Genomic DNA, 22,743 nt, shown 5'->3' with positions numbered 1-22,743 from the left:
GATGTCCAGCAGGAGGAGTGTGTGTGTGTGTGTGTGTGTGTGTGATGTCCAGCAGGAGGAGTGTGTGTGTGTGTGTGTGTGTGTGTGTGATGTCCAGCAGGAGTAGTGTGTGTGTGTGTGTGTGTGTGTGTGATGTCCAGCAGGAGGAGTGTGTGTGTGTGTGTGTGTGTGTGTGATGTCCAGCAGGAGGAGTGTGTGTGTGTGTGTGTGTGATGTCCAGCAGGAGGAGTGTGTGTGTGTGTGTGTGTGTGTGTGATGTCCAGCAGGAGGAGTGTGTGTGTGTGTGTGTGTGTGTGTGATGTCCAGCAGGAGGAGTGTGTGTGTGTGTGTGTGTGTGATGTCCAGCAGGAGGAGTGTGTGTGTGTGTGTGTGTGTGATGTCCAGCAGGAGGAGTGTGTGTGTGTGTGTGTGTGTGTGATGTCCAGCAGGAGGAGTGTGTGTGTGTGTGTGTGTGTGTGATGTCCAGCAGGAGGAGTGTGTGTGTGTGTGTGTGTGTGTGTGATGTCCAGCAGGAGGAGTGTGTGTGTGTGTGTGTGTGTGATGTCCAGCAGGAGGAGTGTGTGTGTGTGTGTGTGTGTGTGATGTCCAGCAGGAGGAGTGTGTGTGTGTGTGTGTGTGTGTGATGTCCAGCGGGAGGAGTGTGTGTGTGTGTGTGTGTGTGTGTGATGACCAGCAGGAGGAGTGTGTGTGTGTGTGTGTGTGTGTGTGATGACCAGCAGGAGGAGTGTGTGTGTGTGTGTGTGTGTGATGTCCAGCAGGAGGAGTGTGTGTGTGTGTGTGTGTGTGTGATGTCCAGCAGGAGGAGTGTGTGTGTGTGTGTGTGATGTCCAGCAGGAGGAGTGTGTGTGTGTGTGTGTGTGTGATGTCCAGCAGGAGGAGTGTGTGTGTGTGTGTGTGTGTGATGTCCAGCAGGAGGAGTGTGTGTGTGTGTGTGTGTGTGATGTCCAGCAGGAGGAGTGTGTGTGTGTGTGTGTGTGTGTGATGTCCAGCAGGAGGAGTGTGTGTGTGTGTGTGTGTGTGTGATGTCCAGCAGGAGGAGTGTGTGTGTGTGTGTGTGTGTGTGTGTGTGTGTGTGATGTCCAGCAGGAGGAGTGTGTGTGTGTGTGTGTGTGTGTGTGTGATATGTCCAGCAGGAGGAGTGTGTGTGTGTGATGTCCAGCAGGAGGAGTGTGTGTGTGTGTGTGTGTGTGTGTGTGTGATGTCCAGCAGGAGGAGTGTGTGTGTGTGTGTGTGTGTGATGTCCAGCAGGAGGAGTGTGTGTGTGTGTGTGTGTGATGTCCAGCAGGAGGAGTGTGTGTGTGTGTGTGTGTGTGATGTCCAGCAGGAGGAGTGTGTGTGTGTGTGTGTGTGTGTGTGTGTGTGTGATGTCCAGCAGGAGGAGTGTGTGTGTGTGTGTGTGTGTGTGTGTGTGTGTGTGTGTGTGATGTCCAGCGGGAGGAGTGTGTGTGTGTGTGTGTGTGTGTGTGTGTGTGTGATGTCCAGCAGGAGGAGTGTGTGTGTGTGTGTGTGTGTGTGATGTCCAGCAGGAGGAGTGTGTGTGTGTGTGTGTGTGTGTGTGTGATGTCCAGCAGGAGGAGTGTGTGTGTGTGTGTGTGTGTGTGATGTCCAGCAGGAGGAGTGTGTGTGTGTGTGTGTGTGTGTGTGATGTCCAGCAGGAGGAGTGTGTGTGTGTGTGTGTGTGTGTGATGTCCAGCAGGAGGAGTGTGTGTGTGTGTGTGTGTGTGATGTCCAGCAGGAGGAGTGTGTGTGTGTGTGTGTGTGTGTGTGTGTGTGTGTGTGTGATGTCCAGCAGGAGGAGTGTGTGTGTGTGTGTGTGTGTGTGTGTGTGTGTGTGTGTGTGTGATGTCCAGCAGGAGGAGTGTGTGTGTGTGTGTGTGTGTGATGTCCAGCAGGAGGAGTGTGTGTGTGTGTGTGTGTGTGTGTGTGTGATGTCCAGCAGGAGGAGTGTGTGTGTGTGTGTGTGTGTGATGTCCAGCAGGAGGAGTGTGTGTGTGTGTGTGTGTGTGTGTGTGATGTCCAGCAGGAGGAGTGTGTGTGTGTGTGTGTGATGTCCAGCAGGAGGAGTGTGTGTGTGTGTGTGTGTGTGTGTGTGATGTCCAGCAGGAGGAGTGTGTGTGTGTGTGATGTCCAGCAGGAGGAGTGTGTGTGTGTGTGTGTGTGTGATGTCCAGCAGGAGGAGTGTGTGTGTGTGTGTGTGTGTGTGATGTCCAGCAGGAGGAGTGTGTGTGTGTGTGTGTGTGTGTGTGTGATGTCCAGCAGGAGGAGTGTGTGTGTGTGTGTGTGTGTGTGATGTCCAGCAGGAGGAGTGTGTGTGTGTGTGTGTGTGTGTGATGTCCAGCAGGAGGAGTGTGTGTGTGTGTGTGTGTGTGTGAGATGTCCAGCAGGAGGAGTGTGTGTGTGTGTGATGTCCAGCAGGAGGAGTGTGTGTGTGTGTGTGTGTGTGATGTCCAGCAGGAGGAGTGTGTGTGTGTGTGTGTGTGTGTGTGATGTCCAGCAGGAGGAGTGTGTGTGTGTGTGATGTCCAGCAGGAGGAGTGTGTGTGTGTGTGTGTGTGTGTGTGTGTGTGATGTCCAGCAGGAGGAGTGTGTGTGTGTGTGTGTGTGTGATGTCCAGCAGGAGGAGTGTGTGTGTGTGTGTGTGTGTGTGTGATGACCAGCAGGAGGAGTGTGTGTGTGTGTGTGTGTGTGTGTGTGATGTCCAGCAGGAGGAGTGTGTGTGTGTGTGTGTGTGTGTGTGTGATGTCCAGCAGGAGGAGTGTGTGTGTGTGTGTGTGTGTGATGTCCAGCAGGAGGAGTGTGTGTGTGTGTGTGTGTGTGTGTGATGTCCAGCAGGAGGAGTGTGTGTGTGTGTGTGTGTGTGTGTGATGTCCAGCAGGAGGAGTGTGTGTGTGTGTGTGTGTGATGTCCAGCAGGAGGAGTGTGTGTGTGTGTGTGTGTGATGTCCAGCAGGAGGAGTGTGTGTGTGTGTGTGTGTGTGTGTGTGTGTGTGTGTGTGTGTGATGTCCAGCAGGAGGAGTGTGTGTGTGTGTGTGTGTGATGTCCAGCGGGAGGAGTGTGTGTGTGTGTGTGTGTGATGTCCAGCGGGAGGAGTGTGTGTGTGTGTGTGTGATGTCCAGCGGGAGGAGTGTGTGTGTGTGTGTGTGATGTCCAGCGGGAGGAGTGTGTGTGTGTGTGTGTGATGTCCAGCGGGAGGAGTGTGGGTGTGTGTGTGTGAAGTCCAGCGGAGGAGTGTGTGTGTGTGTGTGTGTGTGATGTCCAGCGGGAGGAGTGTGTGTGTGTGTGTGTGATGTCCAGCGGGAGGAGTGTGTGTGTGTGTGTGTGATGTCCAGCGGGAGGAGTGTGTGTGTGTGTGTGTGATGTCCAGCGGGAGGAGTGTGTGTGTGTGTGTGTGATGTCCAGCGGGAGGAGTGTGTGTGTGTGTGTGTGATGTCCAGCGAGGGGAGTGTGTGTGTGTGTGTGTGTGATGTCCAGCGGGAGGAGTGTGTGTGTGTGAGTGTGATGTCCAGCGGGAGGAGTGTGTGTGTGTGTGTGTGATGTCCAGCGGGAGGAGTGTGTGTGTGTGTGTGTGATGTCCAGCGGGAGGAGTGTGTGTGTGTGTGTGTGATGTCCAGCGGGAGGAGTGTGTGTGTGTGTGTGTGTGATGTCCAGCGGGAGGAGTGTGTGTGTGTGTGTGTGTGATGTCCAGCGGGAGGAGTGTGTGTGTGTGTGTGTGTGATGTCCAGCGGGAGGAGTGTGTGTGTGTGTGTGTGTGATGTCCAGCGGGAGGAGTGTGTGTGTGTGTGTGTGTGATGTCCAGCGGGAGGAGTGTGTGTGTGTGTGTGATGTCCAGCGGGAGGAGTGTGTGTGTGTGTGATGTCCAGCGGGAGGAGTGTGTGTGTGTGTGTGTGTGATGTCCAGCGGAGGAGTGTGTGTGTGTGTGTGATGTCCAGCGGGAGGAGTGTGTGTGTGATGTCCAGCAGGAGGAGTGTGTGTGTGTGTGTGTGATGTCCAGCGGGAGGAGTGTGTGTGTGTGTGTGTGATGTCCAGCGGGAGGAGTGTGTGTGTGCGTGATGTCCAGCGGGAGGAGTGTGTGTGTGTGTGATGTCCAGCGGGAGGAGTGTGTGTGTGTGTGTGTGTGATGTCCAGCGGGAGGAGTGTGTGTGTGTGTGTGTGATGTCCAGCGGGAGGAGTGTGTGTGTGATGTCCAGCAGGAGGAGTGTGTGTGTGTGTGTGTGATGTCCAGCGGGAGGAGTGTGTGTGTGTGTGTGTGATGTCCAGCGGGAGGAGTGTGTGTGTGTGTGATGTCCAGCGGGAGGAGTGTGTGTGTGTGTGTGTGTGATGTCCAGCGGGAGGAGTGTGTGTGTGTGTGATGTCCAGCGGGAGGAGTGTGTGTGTGTGTGTGTGATGTCCAGCGGGAGGAGTGTGTGTGTGTGTGTGTGATGTCCAGCGGGAGGAGTGTGTGTGTGATGTCCAGCAGGAGGAGTGCGTGTGTGTGTGTGTGATGTCCAGCGGAGGAGTGTGTGTGTGTGTGTGTGTGATGTCCAGCGGGAGGAGTGTGTGTGTGTGTGATGTCCAGCGGGAGGAGTGTGTGTGTGTGTGTGTGTGATGTCCAGCGGGAGGAGTGTGTGTGTGTGTGTGATGTCCAGCGGGAGGAGTGTGTGTGTGATGTCCAGCAGGAGGAGTGTGTGTGTGTGTGTGTGATGTCCAGCGGGAGGAGTGTGTGTGTGTGTGTGTGATGTCCAGCGGGAGGAGTGTGTGTGTGTGATGTCCAGCGGAGGAGTGTGTGTGTGTGTGTGTGTGATGTCCAGCGGGAGGAGTGTGTGTGTGTGTGATGTCCAGCGGGAGGAGTGTGTGTGTGTGTGTGTGTGATGTCCAGCGGAGGAGTGTGTGTGTGTGTGTGTGTGATGTCCAGCGGGAGGAGTGTGTGTGTGTGTGTGTGATGTCCAGCGGGAGGAGTGTGTGTGTGATGTCCAGCAGGAGGAGTGTGTGTGTGTGTGTGTGATGTCCAGCGGGAGGAGTGTGTGTGTGTGTGTGTGATGTCCAGCGGGAGGAGTGTGTGTGTGTGTGATGTCCAGCGGGAGGAGTGTGTGTGTGTGTGATGTCCAGCGGGAGGAGTGTGTGTGTGTGTGTGTGATGTCCAGCGGGAGGAGTGTGTGTGTGTGTGATGTCCAGCGGGAGGAGTGTGTGTGTGTGTGTGTGTGATGTCCAGCGGGAGGAGTGTGTGTGTGTGTGTGTGATGTCCAGCGGGAGGAGTGTGTGTGTGATGTCCAGCAGGAGGAGTGTGTGTGTGTGTGTGTGATGTCCAGCGGGAGGAGTGTGTGTGTGTGTGTGTGATGTCCAGCGGGAGGAGTGTGTGTGTGTGTGATGTCCAGCGGGAGGAGTGTGTGTGTGTGATGTCCAGCGGGAGGAGTGTGTGTGTGTGTGTGTGTGATGTCCAGCGGGAGGAGTGTGTGTGTGTGTGTGTGATGTCCAGCGGGAGGAGTGTGTGTGTGATGTCCAGCAGGAGGAGTGTGTGTGTGTGTGTGTGATGTCCAGCGGGAGGAGTGTGTGTGTGTGTGTGTGATGTCCAGCGGGAGGAGTGTGTGTGTGTGTGATGTCCAGCGGGAGGAGTGTGTGTGTGTGTGTGTGTGATGTCCAGCGGGAGGAGTGTGTGTGTGTGTGATGTCCAGCGGGAGGAGTGTGTGTGTGTGTGTGTGATGTCCAGCGGGAGGAGTGTGTGTGTGTGTGTGTGATGTCCAGCGGGAGGAGTGTGTGTGTGATGTCCAGCAGGAGGAGTGTGTGTGTGTGTGTGTGATGTCCAGCGGGAGGAGTGTGTGTGTGTGTGTGTGTGATGTCCAGCGGGAGGAGTGTGTGTGTGTGTGATGTCCAGCGGGAGGAGTGTGTGTGTGTGTGTGTGTGATGTCCAGCGGGAGGAGTGTGTGTGTGTGTGTGTGATGTCCAGCGGGAGGAGTGTGTGTGTGATGTCCAGCAGGAGGAGTGTGTGTGTGTGTGTGATGTCCAGCAGGAGGAGTGTGTGTGTGTGTGTGTGTGATGTCCAGCAGGAGGAGTGTGTGTGTGTGTGTGATGTCCAGCAGGAGGAGTGTGTGTGTGTGTGTGTGATGTCCAGCAGGAGGAGTGTGTGTGATGTCCAGCAGGAGGAGTGTGTGTGTGTGTGTGTGTGATGTCCAGCAGGAGGAGTGTGTGTGTGTGTGTGTGATGTCCAGCAGGAGGAGAGTGTGTGTGTGTGTGATGTCCAGCAGGAGGAGAGTGTGTGTGTGTGTGTGATGTCCAGCAGGAGGAGAGTGTGTGTGTGTGTGATGTCCAGCAAGAGGAGAGTGTGTGTGTGTGTGTGTGTGTGATGTCCAGCAGGAGGAGAGTGTGAACTCAGACGCACTTCCGTGTGAACATCTCAGCAAAAATGCATCCGGTACTCCACAGATCCACAGGAGTGGCATAGCTAGAACCCAGCAGAACCTCCGGAGAACGGTACCACAATGTCACCACCTTACACACACACACACACACACACACACACACACAGGTATAGAAGGAGTAATGAGAAAAGCTACAGATAAATACATTATAAATAATAACATGCATTAGTGGACAGACAGGTGTGTGTGTGTGTGTGTGTGTGTGTGTGTTACCACAGGTGTTAGAGCCATGGTATAGCTGTATATTCGAGCCAGTCCGAAGTCAGCGAGTTTGATCTGACCGCGACTCGTCACCAGGATGTTCTCCGGCTTCAGGTCCCGATGGAGAACCAGGTTAGAGTGAAGGAACGACAAACCACACAGCAACTGACGCATCAGATCCTACACACACACACACACACACACACACACACACACACACAGGTTCTAAACAAGAACCTAAAGAGTAATAACTGCCCAGGGTTAAGAACATCTCTCCTACCCTGACATGTTGAAGGGGCAGTCCAGGGGGCGGAGCTTTCTCTAGATACGTCTTCAAATCCTGGTCCACGTGTTCAAACACCAAGGTCACCTTCGTCTCCTGCTCCGTCCTCAAACTCGCACACACATCCATCAGCCTGGAACACACACACACACGTGTTGATGTTGGGATGGTCAGCAGTGCGTGTGTGTGTGTGTGTGTGTGTGTGTGTGTGTGTGTGTACTTGACTATGTTGGGATGGTCAGCAGTGTGTGTGTGTGTGTGTGTGTGTGTGTGTGTGTGTACGTGACTATGTTGGGATGGTCAACAGTGTGTGTGTGTGTGTGTGTGTGTGTGTGTGTGTGTGTACGTGACTATGTTGGGATGGTCAACAGTGTGTGTGTGTGTGTGTGTGTGTGTGTGTGTACGTGACTATGTTGGGATGGTCAACAGTGTGTGTGTGTGTGTGTGTGTGTGTGTGTGTACGTGACTATGTTGGGATGGTCAACAGTGTGTGTGTGTGTGTGTACGTGACTATGTTGGGATGGTCAACAGTGTGTGTGTGTGTGTGTGTGTGTGTGTACGTGACTATGTTGGGATGGTCAGCAGTGTGTGTGTGTGTGTGTGTACGTGACTATGTTGGGATGGTCAGCAGTGTGTGTGTGTGTACGTGACTATGTTGGGATGGTCAGCAGTGTGTGTGTGTGTGTGTACTTGACTATGTTGAGATGGTCAGCAGTGCGTGTGTGTGTGTACTTGACTATGTTGGGATGGTCAGCAGTGTGTGTGTGTGTGTACTTGACTATGTTGGGATGGTCAGCAGTGTGTGTGTGTGTGTACTTGACTATGTTGGGATGGTCAGCAGTGTGTGTGTGTGTGTACTTGACTATGTTGGGATGGTCAGCAGTGTGTGTGTGTGTGTACTTGACTATGTTGCAATGGTCAGCAGTGTGTGTGTGTACTTGACTATGTTGGGATGGTCAGCAGTGTGTGTGTGTACTTGACTATGTTGGGATGGTCAGCAGTGTGTGTGTGTGTGTGTGTGTGTGTGTGTGTACTTGACTAAGTTGGGATGGTCAGCAGTGTGTGTGTGTGTGTGTGTGTGTGTGTGTGTACTTGACTATGTTGAGACGGTCAGCAGTGTGTGTACTTGACTATGGTGGGATGGTCAGCAGTGTGTGTGTGTGTACTTGACTATGTTGGGATGGTCAGCAGTGTGTGTGTGTGTGTGTGTACTTGACTATGTTGGGATGGTCAGCAGTGTGTGTGTGTGTGTGTGTGTGTGTGTGTACTTGACTATGTTGGGATGGTCAGCAGTGTGTGTGTGTGTGTGTACTTGACTATGTTGGGATGGTCAAACTGTTCCAGGCGTCTGAGCAGAGCAACCTCTCTGACAGTGGACAGTGGAAGTCCTTCCTGATCCGTCTGGACTCTGACGCTCTTCAGAGCCACGAACTTCCCACTCTCTTTATCTCGAGCTTTATACACTGTGCCGTAAGCCCCGCCCCCAATCTCCGCCACGGGCTCGTACTGCACACCCCCGTCCTGCGCCATCACCTGCTACACACAACACACCATAACACAACACACCACAACACAACAAAACACACCACACCACACAACACACACCACACCACATCACACCACAACACATCACACCACAACAAAACACAACACACCACATCACACCACAACACATCACACCACAACACATCACACCACAACAAAACACAACACACCACATCACACCACAACAAAACACAACACACACCATAACACAACACAACACACCACAACAAAACACAACACACACCACACCACACCCCACACACCACATCACACCACAACAAAACACAACACACACCATAACACAACACACCACACAACACACCACACACCACACCACACAACACACACCACATCACACCACAACAAAACACAACACACACCATAACACAACACAACACAACACACCACAACAAAACACAACACACACCACACAACACACCACACCACACAACACACCACACACCACACAACACACATCACACCACAACAAAACACAACACACACCACACCACAACACACCACACAACACACCACACACCACACCACACAACACACACCACATCACACCACAACAAAACACAACACACCACAACACACACCACATCACACCACAACAAAACACAACACACACCACAACACACCACACAACACACCACACCACAACACACCACAACAAACACACCACACTACAACACAGTACCCCTCTCTCACACAAAACACAACACACCACACCACAACACACCACACAACACACCACACATCACACCACAACAAAACACAACACACCACAACACACACCACATCACACCACACCACACCACAACACACCACAACACACCACAACACACCACACCAAAACACCACACCAAAACACCACAACACACCACAACAAAACACAACACACCACAACACATAACACACCACAACACACCACAACACACCACAACACACCACAACACACCACACCATAACACACCATAACACACCATAACACACCACACCATAACACACCACAACACACCATAACACACCACACCACATCACACCACACCACACCACATCACACCACACCACACCACATCACACCACATCACACCACACCACATCACAACACACCACACCAAAACACCACACCAAAACACCACAACACACCACAACACATAACACACCACAACACACCACACCATAACACACCACACCATAACACACCACACCACAACACACCACACCACACCACAACACACCACACCATAACACACCACACCACAACACACCACACCACACCATAACACACCACACCACAACACACCACACCACACCACAACACACCACACCATAACACACCACACCACAACACACCACACCACACCATAACACACCATAACACACCACACCATAACACACCACACCACACCATAACACACCACACCACACCATAACACACCACACCACATCACACCACACCACATCACACCACATCACACCACATCACACCACACCACATCACAACACACCACACCAAAACACCACACCAAAACACCACAACACACCACAACACATAACACACCACACCACAACACACCACACCATAACACACCACACCACAACACACCACAACACACCACACCATAACACACCACACCACAACACACCACACCACACCACACCATAACACACCACACCACACACACCATAACACACCACACCATAACACACCACACCACACCATAACACACCACACCATACCACACCATAACACACCACACCACACCACAACACACCACACCACACCACACCATAACACACCACACCATAACACACCACACCATAACACACCACACCACACCATAACACACCACACCATACCACACCACACCATAACACACCACACCATAACACACCACACCATAACACACCACACCACACCACACCACAACACACCACACCACAACACACCACACCATAACACACCACACCACAACACACCACACCATAACACACCACACCACAACACACCACACCACAACACACCACACCATAACACACCACACCACAACACACCACACCACACCATAACACACCACACCATAACACACCACACCATAACACACCACACCATAACACACCACAACACACCACACCATAACACACCACACCACAACACACCACACCACACCATAACACACCATAACACACCACACCATAACACACCACACCACAACACACCACACCACACCACACCACAACACACCACACCACACCATAACACACCACACCACACCACAACACACCACACCACACCACACCACACCATAACACACCATAACACATCACACCATAACACACCACACCATAACACACCACAACACACCACACCATAACACACCACAACACACCACGGTGAGGAGGCTGTGTTAATAACACACACACTCATGCATGCACGCTCTCACACACACATGCACTCTCACACACACTCTCACACACTCTCACATGAAATCTCACACACTCTCACATGCACTCTCACATGAAATCTCACACACTCTCACATGCACTCTCACATGAAATCTCACACACTCTCACACACTCTCACATGGACTCACTTGCATGCACGCACTTACACTCACACACAGCTCCGAATCAGATTTTAGTTGAACTTCACACAGCTGTCTGTCTCTCTGTGTATCTGTCTGTCTGCTCATCATTCTCAGTCCCATAACTCACCCCTGTTTAATCTCAGTGTTCTGTGTTAATATTAACGTGTGTGATTTAAATATTTACAGAATTAAAATGAATTTATTCACGGTGTGTATAAACACTACAGACTGAACAAAGACCAGAAACACTCCCACTGCTCACAATACCTGTGTGTGTGTGTGTGTGTGGGAGCAATAACGGTGGAATCTGTAGAGATGACAGCCAACCCAACATTCTTACGGCGTAGACACACACACACACACACACACACACACACACACACACACACACACAGCATTCCCAGACAAATTCTTGAACTCTGTCTTTCTAATGCTTCGTTCTGAAACCAGACCATTTCACAGTCTACTGAAAACTCAAGCTGCACAAGTAGTGCTGCAACATTATCATACACACACACACACACACACACACACACACACACACACAAGTGCACGAAAAATAACGCATTCATTTGTGTAACAGATTTTTTACATGTTTAAAACTGAAGTTCTGTAAAAAAAAATTGAAAAAAAGGTTGTGTGTGTTGTGTGTGTGTGTGTGTGTGTTGTGTGTGTGTGTGTGTGTTGTGTGTGTGTTGTGTGTGTGTTGTGTGTGTGTTGTGTGTGTGTGTGTTGTAGTTGTTTTGTTGGTTAAATCCACAGTAAAATCCCTGAACTCTGTAGTGGAGAGTGAAGCCGCTAATATCCCGGTACGGTGGAGAGTATTAGAGCTGATGGACCTGCTGATGAAACCAGCTCAGAGCCGGAAAGACTCGGACACACACACACACACACACACAACACACACACACAACACACACAACACACACACACACAACACACACAACACACACACACACACACACACACACACACACAACACACACACACACAACACACACAACACACACACACACACACACACACACACAACACACACACACACAACACACACAACACACACACACACACACACACACACACACACAACACACACACACACAACACACACAACACACACACACACACACACACACACACACACACACACACACACACACACACACACACACACACACACACACAACACACACCACACACACAACACACACACACCACGCGCGCGCGCTGTAGATCTGCCATCTGGACATTTCCACATGAAGCTTCATTAAACACGGATTAACGGCGGGTTTGATTTTAACGAGGAAACGTTGATTGTTTTCCACTTACCGAGTGTCCTCTCTCTCTCTCTCTCTCTCTCTCTCTCTGTGTGTGTGTGTGTGTGTGTGTGTGTGTGTGTGTGTGTGTGTGTGAGGTTTTCACGCCAGAGCTAGCGAGAAGTGAGAAGCACACAAGCTGCACATCTGGCCTTCCTCTCTCTCCCTCTCTCCCTCCCTCTCTCTCACACACTCTGTGAAACTCTTCTCCACGGTTACTGTAGTGTATAAACTCTAATCCCGGAGAGATTAATCCGCTCTCTTTTGTCTCTTCTTCTCGTCACTTGTTGCTAAAACTTCCCTCAGCTCGCTAACCCCACTCTCATTGTGAAAATGAGATGCTTCCTGTGCTGTCATACGTAGGCGAGGGGGCGGGACCACACGCCTGCAAACCCCGCCCATTGTCTACGCGTCGGGACGTTGGTTCCGCCCACATCCTGACAGGTGCTCGGTTCTGCTGATAAATTTATTTCATTATTATTTCTTTATTTCTGTCAGAATTCTTCATAAAATATCCGCAGATAAAATAATTTCATTTAAATAATTTACATTAATGTCACCTTCTGTAGGTTGTGTTACTGCTTCTTCTTCTTCTTTTTAATATTATTATTATTATTATTATTATTATCGTTATTATTATTATTATTATTATTATTATTATTATTATGTTGAATATAAACACCAGCTTCTCATTCTCTTAATTTATTCCTTCATTCTTTTTTTCTCCTCAAAACAATTCTCAGAAGATCAGAGTGTCTCTCCTCATTCTCCTTAAGGGTTTATTGTGGAGTTTTTAATGATATTAAAATAAAGAACATTAGATGTGTTATTTCTGGGATCTCGGGCTCAGGAACATGAAACGTGTGTAAAAGCTAATGAGTGACGACTCTCCCGGCGCGTGGCGAGTGACGTCATTCACTTGCGACTCCTGTGAGCTGTAGCGTGTTAGCGCGGCTGCTAACTCAGTTTAACTCGATTTACTTTAACTCTCTGTGTTTAAGCGCTTTATTTTTATCAGGAACTCTTGACCACACACCGGGAGGGTCAGCATGAGTCTGTGTATGCCTCAGAAGAAGTTTTATCGGCAGAGAGCTCACTCTAATCCCATGGCTGACCACACGTTCGAGTAGTGAGTGTTTAATTAGTTCAACTTCCGGTCAGAGAAAATACTGAAAAGTGTTCAGTAAATACTCAATATTCCTATACTGAACATCTCTCTCTCTCTCCATCTCCATCTCTCTCTCTCTCTCTCTCTCTCTCTCTCTCTCTCTCTCTGTGTCAGTCCTGTGTGTCCAGAGCAGATGGACTGGTCTCAGCTCTATCCTGAGTATTTTAGCTCAGACGGAGAGCAGATGGAGACGGAGGGCCGGAGCGCTCAGGTGGAGTTCGCTGATATCGGGTGTGGATACGGAGGACTGCTGGGTAGATTAGATACACACACACACACACACACACACACTCAACACTATCAGTATTATCTCCTCTCTGCAGAATATCTTTAACTCGAATTGCGTTACAGAGCCATGATGTCCTGTTAGAGAGGAGCGATAGATACTAACTAAACTCCTCTGACTCTGAGCTCCGGTTTAAACTCACTTTATTTTTAATTGTTTTATTTTGCTTTTACATGTTCCTCAGACTCTCTGTTCCTCAGACTCTCTGTTCCTCAGACTCTCTGTTCCTCAGACTCTCTGTTCCTCAGACTCTCTGTTCCTCAGACTCTCTGTTCCTGATCTATTCTCTTATCTCTGTCACACGAACACATCACCAGAGCAGATATACATATTCTATCTTATTTTATATACATATTATATATACATACCCTACTTTATTTATATTTATTATATTTTATTCTATTTTTATTCTATTATTTTTTGCTTACTGTGAACTTTTTATATTTTTATATTTCGTGTTTTAGTATAATTTGTATTCTTATTTTTTATATTTCGTATTTTTGTATTTTATTTTTATATTTTTTATCCTGTCTTTTGTTCTGTCCTTATTCCTTTTCCTTTTCCTAGGGTCATAACAGTGGTGTAAGCATTTCACTGCATATCACACTGTGTACCATTATGTATGTGTCTAATAAAATTTGAATTTGATTTTGGATTTCATTTGAGGAGGAAAAAAGAAACCAGGGTTAAATGAGTGACAACTAAAAAACTGAGCTGTGTTTAAAACAATCTGAAAATGATCAGACACACCAGATCAGACACGCTTAATCAGACATATTGGATCAGACATGTTGGATCAGACACATTGACAGGATGTGGTAGTTTAGTGGTTACGGTGCCGAAATGTAAATGAATCAGACATGCTTAATCAGACACGTTTAATTAGAAATGTTTAATCAGACACATTGGATCTGAACTGTTAGAGTACACACCTAGACATAGACCTTGAGGACTGTTCAGAGCAAGTGTTGTCTGATCTTTCTGAAAGCAGTGTTTTTCTCCTGTTATTGGACAGAACACACCACTACACCTCTCACTGTTCTGTTTTTGTTTTTGTTTTTTCTTTAAGTTTCCTGAGTTGTGTAATATAACTTTGTGATATTTTTATCTGGTAATTTTATTCGTTAAACATTCTCACCAAATATAAATACCAGGTTTTTATTCTAATACCAATAATAACTTGTTTAAAATACATTTTAAACATTTATGATGAGGTTTAATATTTAGAAATCATTTTTATTTTATGTTTCTAATGATTATTGCTCTCAGCAGAACAGACTGGGATTTAATTAAAAAATTTAAATATGAATAAACTCTAATAACTAAAAGACTAGGAATGTTGATCCTGAATTAGCCACATGGGGGCGCCAGAGTCACAGAATTCACCCACTATTCTCCGGTCTAGTTTTTCAGAAGTTGCCTTTTATTTCCAGCAGAGAAATGTTTATTATAAAACAGTTTAATAATTATAAATGATAAATTCAAATGAATGTTGAGGTGTTACGCAGGAGGAAGACTTTAACACTGCAGTTTATTAAAAGTGAACAGATTCTGTGGATTCTGTGTGACACTCTGGTCTGTGTGTTAGTGGAGTTATCACCGCTGTTCCCTGACCGCCTCATCCTGGGTCTGGAGATTCGGGTTAAAGTCTCGGATTACGTCCAAGACAGAATCCGATCGCTCCGAGCCTCAGAACCCGGAAAATACCAGAACATCGCATGTCTGCGCAGCAACGCCATGAAATATCTCCCCAACTTCTTCACTAAAGGACAAGTGAGTCAGGAACAAAGGTTCAGTCAACATCACTCACACACACGCGCACACACATACATACACATACACACACGCGCACACACATACACACATACACTCACACACACGCGCACACACATATACATACACATACACACATACACTCACACACACGCGCACACACATATACATACACATACACACACGCGCACACACATACATACACATACACTCACACACATACATACACATACACTCACACACATACATACACATACACTCACACACGCACATACACATACACTCACACGCACACATACACATACACACACACGCACACACACACATACACTCACACACATACATACACATACACTCACACACGCACATACACATACACTCACACGCACACACATACATACACATACACTCACACACATACATACACATACACTCACACACATACATACACATACACTCACACACACACATACACATACACTCACACACACACATACACATACACTCACACACGCACACACACACACACACTCACACACATACATACACATACACTCACACACGCACATACACTCACACGCACACACATACATACACATACACTCACACACGCACACACATACACTCACACACACGTACACACATACACTCACACACACGCACACACATACACTCACACACACGCACACACATACATACACATACACACACACACACATACATACACATACACACACACATACACTCACACACACGCACACACATACACTCACACACACGCACACACATACACTCACACACGCACATACACATACACTCACACACACGCACACACATACACTCACACACACGCATACACATACACTCACACACGCACATACACATACACTCACACACGCACATACACATACACTCACACACACGCACACACATACACTCACACACGCACATACACATACACTCACACACACGCACATACACATACACTCACACACACGCACATACACATACTCACACACGCACATACACATACACTCACACACGCACATACACATACACTCACACACGCACATACACATACACTCACACACACGCACATACACATACTCACACACACGCACACACATACACTCACACACGCACACACATACACTCACACACGCACACACATACACATACTCACACACACGCACACACATACACTCACACACACACACGCACACACATACACTCACACACACACACATACACATACTCACACACACGCACACATACACTCACACACGCACATACACATACACTCACACGCACATACACATACACTCACACACACACACGCACACACATACACTCACACACACGCATACACATACACTCACACACGCACACATACACTCACACACGCACATACACATACACTCACACACACACACGCACACACATACACTCACACACACACATACACTCACACACGCACATACACATACACTCACACACACACACGCATACACATACACTCACACACGCACACATACACTCACACACACACGCACACATACACTCACACACACACACGCACACACATACACTCACACACACGCATACACATACCCTCACACACGCACACACATACACTCACACACACACGCACACACATACACTCACACACGCACATACACATACACTCACACACACACACGCACACACATACACTCACACACACGCATACACATACACTCACACACGCACACACATACACTCACACACACGCATACACATACACTCACACACACGCATACACATACACTCACACACATACACATACACATACACTCACACACGCACATACACATACACTCACACACACGCATACACATACACTCACACACGCACATACACATACAAACATACACAAACATACACATACACACACACACACACACACACACACTCACACACACACACACACACACATACACTCACACTCACACACACGCATACACATACACTCACACACACGCATACACATACACTCACACACGCACACACATACACTCACACACACGCACACACATACACTCACACACACACATACACATACACTCACACACGCACATTCACATACACTCACACACGCACATACACTCACACACGCACATACACATACACTCACACACACGCACATACACTCACACACGCACATACACATACACTCACACACACGCACATACACATACTCACACACACGCACACACATACACTCACACACGCACATACACATACACTCACACACGCACATACACATACACTCACACACACGCACATACACATACTCACACACACGCACACACATACACTCACACACGCACACACATACACATACTCACACACACGCACACACATACACTCACACACACACACGCACACACATACACTCACACACACACACATACACATACTCACACACACGCACACATACACTCACACACGCACATACACATACACTCACACGCACATACACATACACTCACACACACACACGCACACACATACACTCACACACACGCATACACATACCCTCACACACGCACACACATACACTCACACACGCACATACACATACACTCACACACACACACGCACACACATACACTCACACACACACATACACTCACACACGCACATACACATACACTCACACACACACACGCATACACATACACTCACACACGCACACATACACTCACACACACACGCACACATACACTCACACACACACGCACACATACACTCACACACGCACATACACATACACTCACACACACGCACACACATACACTCACACACACGCATACACATACACTCACACACGCACATACACATACACTCACACACACACACGCACACACATACACTCACACACACGCACACACATACACTCACACACACGCACACACATACACTCACACACACGCACACACATACACTCACACACACGCACACACATACACTCACACACACGCATACACATACACTCACACACACACATACACATACACTCACACACGCACACACATACACTCACACACACGCACACACATACACTCACACACGCACATACACATACACACACACACGCACATACACATACACTCACACACACACACACACGCACATACACTCACACACACACACACACACACATACACTCACACTCACACACACGCATACACATACACTCACACACACGCATACACATACACTCACACACGCACACACATACACTCACACACACGCACACACATACACTCACACACACACATACACATACACTCACACACGCACATTCACATACACTCACACACGCACATACACTCACACACGCACATACACATACACTCACACACACGCACATACACTCACACACGCACATACACATACACTCACACACACGCACATACACATACACTCACACACACGCACACACATACACTCACACACACGCATACACATACACTCACACACGCACACACATACACTCACACACACGCACACACATACACTCACACACACACACATACACATACACACACACACGCACATACACATACACTCACACACACACACACACACACATACACTCACACACACACACACACACATACACTCACACACACACACACACACATACACTCACACACACGCACACACATACACTCACACACACGCATACACATACACTCACACACACGCACACACATACACTCACACACACGCACACACATACACTCACACACGCACACACATACACTCACACACGCACATACACATACACTCACACACACACACGCATACACATACACTCACACACACACACGCACACACATACACTCACACACACGCACACACATACATACATACACTCACACACGCACACACATACACATACTCACACACACGCACACACATACACTCACACACACACGCACACACATACACTCACACACGCACATACACATACACTCACACACACACACGCACACACATACACTCACACACACACACATACACATACTCACACACACGCACACACATACACTCACACACGCACATACACATACACTCACACACGCACATACACTCACACACACACACGCACACACATACACTCACACACACGCATACACATACACTCACACACGCACACATACACTCACACACGCACATACACATACACTCACACACGCACATAGACATACACTCACACACACACACGCACACACATACACTCACACACACACACACACATACACTCACACGCACATACACATACACTCACACACACACACGCATACACATACACTCACACACGCACACATACACTCACACACACACGCACACATACACTCACACACGCACACATACACTCACACATACACTCACACACGCACATACACATACACTCACACACACGCACACACATACACTCACACACACGCATACACATACACTCACACACACGCATACACATACACTCACACACACGCATACACATACACTCACACACGCACACACATACACTCACACACACGCATACACATACACTCACACACGCACACACATACACTCACACACACGCACACACATACACTCACACACACACACATACACATACACACACACACGCACATACACATACACTCACACACACACACACACACACATACACTCACACACACACACACACACATACACTCACACACACACACACACACATACACTCACACACACGCACACACATACACTCACACACACGCATACACATACACTCACACACACGCACACACATACACTCACACACACGCACACACATACACTCACACACGCACATACACATACACTCACACACGCACATACACACACACACGCACATACACATACACTCACACACACACACACACACACATACACTCACACACACACACACACACATATACACACATACACACACACACATACACTCACACACACGCACACACATACACTCACACACACGCATACACATACTCACACACACGCACACACATACACTCACACACGCACACACATACACTCACACACGCACATACACATACACTCACACACACACACGCATACACATACACTCACACACACACACGCACACACATACACTCACACACACGCATACACATACACTCACACACGCACACACATACACTCACACACGCACACACACATACACTCACACACGCACATACACATACACTCACACACGCACATACACATACACTCACACACACGCACACACATACACTCACACACGCACATACACATACACTCACACACGCACATACACATACACTCACACACGCACATACACATACACTCACACACGCACATACACATACACTCACACACGCACACACACATACACTCACACACACGCACACACACATACACTCACACACACGCACATACACATACACTCACACACACGCACATACACATACACTCACACACGCACATACACATACACTCACACACACACACGCATACACATACACTCACACACACACACGCACACACATACACTCACACACACGCATACACATACACTCACACACGCACACACATACACTCACACACGCACACACACATACACTCACACACGCACATACACATACACTCACACACGCACATACACATACACTCACACACGCACATACACATACACTCACACACGCACATACACATACACTCACACACGCACATACACATACACTCACACACACGCACATACACATACTCACACACACGCACACACATACACTCACACACGCACACACATACACTCACACACGCACACACACATACACTCACACACGCACATACACATACACTCACACACGCACATACACATACACTCACACACGCACATACACATACACTCACACACGCACATACACATACACTCACACACGCACATACACATACACTCACACACGCACACACACATACACTCACACACACGCACATACACATACACTCACACACACGCACATACACATACACTCACACACGCACATACACATACACTCACACACGCACATACACTCACACACGCACATACACATACACTCACACACACGCACATACACTCACACACGCACATACACATACACTCACACACACGCACATACACATACTCACACACACGCACACACATACACTCACACACGCACATACACATACACTCACACACACACACGCATACACATACACTCACACACACACACGCACACACACACACTCACACACACGCACACACATACATACACTCACACACGCACACACATACACATACTCACACACACGCACACACATACACTCACACACACACGCACACACATACACTCACACACGCACACACATACACTCACACACACACACGCACACACATACACTCACACACACACACATACACATACTCACACACACGCACACATACACTCACACACGCACATACACATACACTCACACACGCACATACACATACACTCACACACACACACACACGCACACACATACACTCACACACACGCATACACATACACTCACACACGCACACATACACTCACACACGCACATAGACATACACTCACACACACACACGCACACACATACACTCACACACACACACACACATACACTCACACGCACATACACATACACTCACACACACACACGCATACACATACACTCACACACGCACACATACACTCACACATACACTCACACACGCACATACACATACACTCACACACACGCACACACATACACTCACACACACGCATACACATACACTCACACACACGCATACACATACACTCACACACACGCATACACATACACTCACACACGCACACACATACACTCACACACACGCATACACATACACTCACACACGCACACACATACACTCACACACACGCACACACATACACTCACACACACGCATACACATACACTCACACACACGCATACACATACACTCACACACACGCATACACATACACTCACACACGCACACACATACACTCACACACACGCATACACATACACTCACACACGCACACACATACACTCACACACACGCACACACATA

The 22,743-nt window shown here is 48.3% G+C and overlaps 2 protein-coding genes across 6 annotated transcripts in view; one reads left to right on the top strand and one right to left on the bottom strand.

Moving 5' to 3' along the window:
* Positions 1–12,683, bottom strand: part of cdk4 (cyclin dependent kinase 4) — a 24,033-nt gene extending 11,350 nt beyond the window's left edge. Inside the window, exons 1-5 of one of the 5 annotated variants that reach the window (XM_058373559.1) lie at positions 12,344–12,683; positions 8,188–8,411; positions 6,873–7,008; positions 6,605–6,772; positions 6,352–6,461 (exon numbers count right to left, since the gene is read on the bottom strand). In XM_058373559.1, coding sequence (XP_058229542.1) covers positions 6,352–6,461; positions 6,605–6,772; positions 6,873–7,008; positions 8,188–8,405 — 632 coding nt within the window. In that variant the 5' untranslated portion in view covers positions 8,406–8,411; positions 12,344–12,683. Of the gene's footprint in view, positions 1–6,351; positions 6,462–6,604; positions 6,773–6,872; positions 7,009–8,187; positions 8,412–11,038; positions 11,642–12,343 lie in introns of those variants that run through there. The other 4 variants (XM_058373560.1, XM_058373558.1, XM_058373556.1 and 1 more) reach the window with 4 other exon arrangements.
* A 551-nt stretch (positions 12,684–13,234) lies between these two features.
* Positions 13,235–22,743, top strand: part of mettl1 (methyltransferase 1, tRNA methylguanosine) — a 32,668-nt gene continuing 23,159 nt past the window's right edge. The window contains exons 1-3 of the mRNA XM_058373785.1: positions 13,235–13,459; positions 13,613–13,752; positions 15,373–15,557. Coding sequence (XP_058229768.1) covers positions 13,380–13,459; positions 13,613–13,752; positions 15,373–15,557 — 405 coding nt within the window. The 5' untranslated portion in view covers positions 13,235–13,379. The remainder of the gene's footprint in view (positions 13,460–13,612; positions 13,753–15,372; positions 15,558–22,743) is intronic.

This window comes from Hemibagrus wyckioides, linkage group LG21 (assembly GCF_019097595.1).
Source record: "Hemibagrus wyckioides isolate EC202008001 linkage group LG21, SWU_Hwy_1.0, whole genome shotgun sequence".
Taxonomy (NCBI): Eukaryota; Metazoa; Chordata; class Actinopteri; order Siluriformes; family Bagridae; genus Hemibagrus; species Hemibagrus wyckioides.
The sequence above is the reverse complement of the archived record's forward strand: the minus strand, read 5'-3'. Positions and strand labels throughout refer to the sequence as shown.